At 62.0% G+C, this 7,338-nt stretch overlaps 1 protein-coding gene across 1 annotated transcript in view; it reads right to left on the minus strand.

Annotated features, from left to right (window-relative positions):
- Positions 1 to 3,922: 3,922 nt before the first annotated feature.
- The window catches only part of JMJD7 (jumonji domain containing 7), a 19,836-nt gene continuing 16,420 nt past the window's right edge, over positions 3,923 to 7,338 (minus strand). Inside the window, exons 19-26 of the mRNA XM_006778065.2 lie at positions 7,256 to 7,338; positions 6,985 to 7,102; positions 6,554 to 6,691; positions 6,280 to 6,384; positions 5,938 to 6,117; positions 5,463 to 5,629; positions 4,732 to 4,918; positions 3,923 to 4,616 (exon numbers count right to left, since the gene is read on the minus strand). The exon at positions 7,256 to 7,338 is cut by the window's right edge and continues 25 nt beyond it. Of these exons, the coding sequence (XP_006778128.2) occupies positions 4,405 to 4,616; positions 4,732 to 4,918; positions 5,463 to 5,629; positions 5,938 to 6,117; positions 6,280 to 6,384; positions 6,554 to 6,691; positions 6,985 to 7,102; positions 7,256 to 7,338 (1,190 nt within the window). The 3' untranslated portion in view covers positions 3,923 to 4,404. The remainder of the gene's footprint in view (positions 4,617 to 4,731; positions 4,919 to 5,462; positions 5,630 to 5,937; positions 6,118 to 6,279; positions 6,385 to 6,553; positions 6,692 to 6,984; positions 7,103 to 7,255) is intronic.

A 7,338-nucleotide genomic window follows, 5' to 3' on the forward strand; every position in this document is an offset into this window, starting at 1 on the left:
CTCCCTCCACCCCCCTCCCCGCACCCCGCCAACTGCCCTCCAGACCCTGACAGCAGCTTCCTCTGCCTGCCCCACAGAGGGAGGGCTCAGGAGAAGCAGGCGCTGGTGTCCTCGGAGGAGCTGGCTGTGGACGTGGCAGAGGCCGAGCGGCTCCTGGGGCAGCATGAGGAGCTGGGGCGAGAAATCGAGGAGCCCAGGGCGTACAGCAGGAGGGGCGGCAGCTGGTGGACAATGGCCACTTCATGGCCCTGCAGGTGCAAGCACAGAGGTGAGCCTGGCATTGAGCTGGCACAGAGCCTGAAGGCCCAAGGCCACAGAACACCTAGTGGGAGTGGAGCCGGTGGAGAGGAAGGCCAGGCGAGGGGCGGGGAGAGGGACAGAGGAGAGGGCAGGGGTCCAGGCCTCTCAGCCCTCCGCACTTCTGCTGGGCACTCCAGCCCGGCCCTACCTGGGTGGCTCTGCCCAATCTCTCCCCTCCGAGTGAAGGAGTGTCTGCAGGAGCTGGAAGGGCAGCTGCCGGCCCTGGAGGAGGCCTGGGCCCTGCGCCTGGGACGCCTGGAGGGGAGCTGGGGCTGCAGAAACTGGGGTAGGAGCTGGAGCAGGCTGAGGCCTGGCTGGCCTCCCAGGAGGGGCTCCTGCTAGACCCCAACTGCGAGGTGAGCCCAGGCCTTGCCCTCTCGCTGCTGTACCATCCAGTGGCTACAGCCAAGGGCAGCTCCTGTGGCTCCTCTCACCCCCGGGCCAGTTGCAGAGGGTGAGGGAGGCTCTCGGCACCCCGGGAGCCAGGCCGTACCTGGTTGTTTCTCCCCAGCACTGAGCTGCTGCTCCGCAGACACCAGGACGTAGAGAAGCTGCTGGCCCTTTGGGAGAAGTTTGTCCGACTGCAGAGGGAGGCAGGGGTGAGCGAGGCTGGAGTGAGGGAACCCCAGGGCTGGGGCCTGCGGGCTGGTGGTGGGAGTACTCTCAGTCTTAGCCTGTGTCGGCCAGGGTCTCCCCAGGGCACAGAGCCTACATCTGGCATCCAGCCCTGAGCAGCCAAGCAGGTAGGCTCTGGGGGAGCCCTGGGGGTGGGGGTGGGGCATTGACTCCCTGGTCCTCAAGCTGCGAGTGTTTAATCATCCTTGGAATGAGACCTATAGAGCCTTCAAGGTGAGGTTTATTGTCTTTTTGCAGAGAATTTAAGGCCCAGAGAGGGTAAGTTACTTGCCAAAGATCACACAGCTAATTAGTAGTGAGGCGGGGCCAGGCTGGATTCCTTGGCTGCCTCCTGGAGTCTGCAGCTCTGACTCCACTGAGCCAGCCCGGATCCCCACTGGCTCTTCCAGGCTCTGCTCTGACCCCGGGGCCCTCTCCATCCTTCCAGGCCTCACATACCTGAATACACTCCCTTGGGGTGTCGTGTAGACAGTGGCCAAGCCCAGCGCTAACTGGGATGCAGAGAAAGCAGCCCCGGACCCTCTGCACGGAGGGAGTGTGTTCAGGGCATGTCCTGAAGCTGCTGGGGCTCTCCAGGAGCCCCTTCCTGCTCCCCCGTCTGGCTGGGCTCCTGGCTCCGTTCCTCACACTGCCTGTTCCCCTGGGATCTCCCTGAGATGTCCTTCCAGAATCCCACAGGGACTTGAATCTCCTTCAGACTGAGCCTTTGTTAGCCCGCCAATCTTTAGCCTTCTAAGAGGCGGGATGCGCTCGGGGAAGCCGTGCAGCACCCCCACACGGACAATTCTCAGTGCACAGGGAGCTCCAGACGCAGGGACATCTTAGTCTGTTCAGGCTGCTACAACAAAATACCACACGCTGGGTAGGTTACACCAACATTTATTTCTCACAGTCCTGGAGGCTGGGAAGTCCAAGATCAAGGTGCTGGCAGACTGGGTGTCTGGTGAGGGCGTCTTCCGGTTGCAGGTGGTACGTTCTGACTGTGCTTACATGTGGAAAGGGCGAAGGTGCTCTCCGGGTCTTTTGTAAGGGCTCTACCCTCGTGACCTAGTCATCTCTCAAAGGCCCCTCCTTCTACTAGTATCACCTTGGCCAGGGGGTTGGGGGGATATTCAGGCCATAGGAGGGAGCGTGCAGGGCTCTGTCTGCAGCTGGCCGAGAATCCAGACTGGGGCTGACCGGTATTCTCTTGCTCTGCAGCCCACAGTCTAAGCCCAGACCTCTGGACTCCCTGGCTGAGTGCACGGAGGAGGCGCCCAGCATGGCCACGCCACGCAGGCAGGGCACCTGGTGTGTGGGTGGGCGTCCTGAGCCTCCAGGACCAGCACAGATGCACCCTCTCAGAGCTGAGACTGCCAGTGGAGGGAGTAACACCATGTTTGAGACCCTTGACCACCCACCCCATCTGGTGCAAACCTCTGGCTCACTCTCAACTGTGCCAGTAGAATCAGGGTCATGAGGCTCCCTTTCCACAGATGCCATGGCTGCCCCCCACCCTCCTCGCTGAGGGAGACGCCCGTATTCACCGACGGCCACCCCCGGCCCTGGGAGCCCCTGCAGGCGGCTCCCACCACCTTTCCTGCTCAGGCCAGACCCGAAGTGCGGGGCCCCCGGGTACCTTGGCACAGGCTAGAATGCAGCCTGGCTCTGTCACCTGGGATCACCTACCCCTCATTGTCTGTTCTCCTCCTCTCCAAGACGGAGCCTGTTGGCAGGACAGCCAGACCCTCCTGCACCTTGCTCTTGTCCCTGCTCTTGTCCCTGCTCTCTGCCCCATCCTCTTTGCCTATCCCGAGCCCAAGGACCCTGCTCCTAGAGACCAGGAGTCAGGCTGTCAGCAGACACAGACCCCGAGACCCACACACAGAGACAAACACAGAGACCCGCAGCTACATAGCTCATGCCGGGGGCTCACAGGTAACGGGAGGCAGAACTACTGTGGTCGCTGGTAAACTGTCCAGTCACACTCCTGCAGGGCCCACTGATTCCAATGTATGATCAGGTGACGTGTGGCTTCTAAGGCTGCCATTTCTTCTGCTCTGTGACTCTAGCCACCGGCCCAGGACAGATGCAGTGAGAACCGGTCATCTCCCATCCACCTCCCACCCCTGGTCACTCCTGCAGCTGCCTGTTGGCTCCCAGTACCCATCCCACATGGATGTTAGGAGCAGGTAGGTGTTCCCAGGGAGGCCAGTAGCCTGAGGCTCGAATGTGTGAAGATTCTGGGGTCACGAGGCCCTACAGTCACTCTGCCTCCTGTTCTCTCCACAGGTCTGGGCCTGGAGCAAACCCTGAAGTACCACCAAACCTCAGGGACAGAAGTGAGGACACCCTCTAGGCCCCAGAATGAGACTCTGCCACCAGGGCCCTCCTGACTTCAGGAACAGACAGGTCCCCTGGGCCACAGCTGGCTCATCTGGCCCCAGGTCTGGCCATCCTTACTGTGGGACAGGAAGCAGCCCTGGCTGAGTCCCCGGCACACCCCGAGGTCCCTGACCAGGTGAGGACTGTCACTGCCCTCAAGTGTGCTCATCTGGGCAGGGCCCGGCTGCAGCAGAGACCTCCCGCCTGCTTAGGAAGGTGCCGGGAGCAGATGACCCACCTTTCAGGGGAAGCCATGCTGACTCACTAGCTCCAGGAGGTGGCTGGGAGATCTCTTATTTCTTTTGTTGTTGTTAATCCTACCACCCAAGGACAGTTTTCCACTGATTTTCTTTAGAGAGTGGAAGGGAGGGAGGGAGAGCAAACAGGACTTTGGTGGCCTCCCACCCGCACCCTGCCCAGGGCCAGGATCGAGCCTGCAGCCAGGTACATGCTCTTGACTGGGAACCAAACCTTCAATGTGAGGGCTGACGCTCTAACCACTGCGCCACCAGCCAGGAAAACATCTTGTTTCTTAAACCAGTCTTTGCCCTGTGTAACCAAGAGCTGCAATATCACGTCCCTTCTCCGCAGCAATGACGGAACCTCAATAACGCCTCACATCTGTATGAGCCTCTGTGACAGAGAAAGCGCTCTATTTTACGCTGTACAACTACTCAAGGTAACGAGGAAGGGAGAACAGACAAGATCATGGACTTTGAGCCCTCACACAAATCTGGTCCGTGCTGCTCTGGGCTCCCAGCTCCACCCCCAGCTGACACAGAATCTTCCCCTGACGAAAAGGAAGCCGTCTCCGCCCGCATCTCAGGGACCAGGCTCCAGCCCGTTCAGAAGGCTCGACCTAAGCGGAGGTGTCTGTGGCAGGCTTGCTGGGGGCGTCAGTGCCACACCTGGGTGGTGCGGGGTACATACCGTTGGGGAGCCCCTCACAGGGCTGGGGCCTCCGACGGGGCCATCCACACCCCCGGAGGTTCTGGAACACCTGGCGATGACGGTCTCTGCCCCACTTAACCAGAGCAGCCAGACAGACGGGGAGTGAGCCTGAAAGAGCGTCAGGGGCTGGAGCCCCCGGCCAGGGTGCCGCCGTCACTGGGGCCGCGCTGCAGTCCGCCGCCGCCCGGCCTCCCGCAGGGCCGCCAGCAGCTGCTCCTGGTTGTTGCAGATGTTGTAATGCGTCAGGTGGAGCAGCTTGTCCATGTCCTCCTGGCTGTAGGTCACCTTCGAGTAGTGGTAGGGGGAGCTGGATGAAGACAGGTTCACCTCCCCAGCCTCCTTCTCCTCAGCTGCCCGGCGGACCCCTGGTGGGGAGAGAGGGCAGCCAGGCATGGAGGGACCGCACTGGGGGCGGGGTTGGGGTCGCCTTCGGCAAGGCATAGAGCATGGAGTGGGGCGCAGGAGGGGACGGTGGCTCACCAGGGGCCGAGTGCTCCCGGAAGGAGTCGTTGACCAGGGGGAAGTGCAGCACGGCCGGCGCCTCGGGGCGGTCGGGGTCCAGGAACAGGTGGCACTCCCCAGGCTGTTGCTGCTCCTCGGGGCTGGGCGAGATGGGTGGGAACGGGATCTCCTGCTCCTGGCAGAACCGGCCTAGGAGCTGCAGCTGCTGCAAGGCGGACGGAGGGGCATCAGAAAGGCTGGCCTGAGGGCTGCCCAGTGTCCTCAACGGCGGACACTGAGCGTGGAGGTCCCCCGACACTCGGGACCTCGTGCCCAGAGGCCAAGGCAGACTCTGGTGGACCCAGCGGAGCCAGGAGAGATGGGAAACCGCTCTGAATCTGACAGCCTTCCACTGGGCTCACCTGAACAGGGCGCTAACAAAGCTGGATACTGCAACTGGGAGGAAAAAACCTTCCCGGGACCAGCACAGAAACTCCAAGCAGGGACCACCCGGGGGTGCGGAGCAGCAAAGGGGCCACATGTAAAACACATTTAGCCACCTTGCCAGCTCCCAGCGCCCCCACTTCCTGAGCGGCCGAGTTCCCTTGGTTGTGGATCCTATGAACTCGGTTTCCCATTCACACGGTGTCACTGTCACAACCCCTAAGGGGCCAGACGCTGGACTCCAGAGCAGACGGCCCTAGGGGCCTAAGCCAGGAAGGCCGGCCAGGCCTGGGGTTGCCCACCGCCCCAAGCTGCCCGCAGCCCACCTGGAAGGCTCCGTGGAGGTTGTAATCCAGCGACAAGATGAGGTCCACCTCCCGTGTGGGCCGCAGGAGGGGCGGGCAGCTGGTGTTGATAAAGTAGCCGACATCCAGCAGGCAAAGGTGGTCCTCTGCAGGTGTCAGCTGGTTGGGGAGCCCGTCCAGTTTGGTGGCTGGAAAGGTTGGGGGATGGGGTGAAGCAGCTGTCACGGGCTCAGGGCACCAACCCCTCGGGCCTAAGGACAGCTCCTTGCTGCTGGTGGAGACCCTGCCCTCCGCCCTGCTCTCACCAAAGCAACACCTCCACTTCCGGAGGCCCTGATCCCCAAAATAAGGAGAGAAAAGGGGGCTCTGGCTCCAAGCAGCCCAGGGAACTGAGCTCAAAGGGCATGGGGACGAGGTGTTACGAGGTGGGTTTCTGGACCAAGGCTCAGGTGGCCATGGGATGACTAGAGAGCTGAGACGGGGAGAAGGCAGGCACCTTTCCAGCTGGAGAAGTGAGGGTGCTGGAAATAGTCCTTGTGGAAGTGGAGGCCACGCAGGAAGTTGTGGGTGGCCTGGGGAAGTGGGCGCCGTGTCAGAAGGTCAGTGAAGAACTCGGCTATCCTGCCGGCCACCGTGGGAGGCTCCTCTATCTTCAGAAGGGGGACCTGCTCCTTGTCTGCACAGTCAAGAGGGGAGGAAGTGGGGTGTCAGTCAGGAAACGGCACCCCTGGGCCTTTACTCCAGCCTCTGTGGACTCCCAAAGGCCTGAGAGTCCACATTCCCCCCCATACAGCCCACTGGCTGCACCGCCGCATCCTTACAAGGAGAAGGCACCTACCCAGGCTGGCCTGGTCCTGTGCCCAGCGGTCCCAGAACTGGCTGGGCTCAGAGGCCCAGTACAAGCTGTCCTGGAGGTTGGCTGCATACAGGTTGCTCCAGATACCTGAACAGGGGACACCCCGTCACAACCTGACCCTTCCCCAAGGCCGGTCCTGGGCCAGGAAACGTCTCAGCGACTGAACTGGGAAGGTCAAGGCTCACCCCCACCCCAAACCCCACCCCCAGGCCCGTTCTCCCTCTGCCCCAGCTCCTCAGCCTTCCAACCTCCTCACCTTCCAGGAAGCAGATGCGAGACTCAGGAAGCTGCTTTATCAGGCGCCCCATGAAGAACTCGGAGCCAAAGAGCTCGGAGGGGATGAAGGCGCCGTACTTGGGAAAGCCGACCTCGTAGGGGGAGAATTCGCACCACTCTGTGAGGAGGCACACAGCCTTACCACGGGGCCCAGAACCTGAGGACCCTCGGTACCAACGTATCCACCAGTTTCACGCCAGGGCAGCCCGGTGACCTGAAGGCTCCGCCTTATGACTGGCACCTGGGCTTGAGGCCCAAGGCCCCTGCCCGCATCCCAAAGCCTGAATGAGTCTCTGGAAAGCATGGGCCTGGCCCAGAACAGTGGGTATAGTGCCCACCTCCCACACACAGGCCCAGCGACCCCTCACCCACCAACCACGAAAGCATGGGTCTCAGCTCCAGGCTCCTCACCTCCAAACTCAAAGGTGGTCAGGTTCCTCCCCTTGGTGTTGAGGGCACAGTAGATGGGCAGAGGATTCTGGCCGCGACTCAGGGCTGCCCGCTGGTCTGAGAGTTTGTGGTCATGGGGCTGGAGCAGGGGTGGGGAGATGATCTGAAGCTAAAGCCATGGCTTCCTGGTGCCTGAGCCTCCCCGACCCCTGCTGCCCAACCCCTCCCACCTCTGGACCTCGCCGCGGCTTTGGCCACCCACTCCGCTCCCCAGGCTGCAGGCTGCCCACACCTCATCATGCAGCAGCGCCTCGTTGATGAGGGCCCACAGGTTGGTGAAGCAGGCCGGGTGGCCCAGGCGGGCACGCTCGGCCA

This window comes from Myotis davidii, unplaced genomic scaffold (assembly GCF_000327345.1).
Source record: "Myotis davidii unplaced genomic scaffold, ASM32734v1 scaffold46, whole genome shotgun sequence".
In the NCBI taxonomy this organism is placed as follows: domain Eukaryota; kingdom Metazoa; phylum Chordata; class Mammalia; order Chiroptera; family Vespertilionidae; genus Myotis; species Myotis davidii.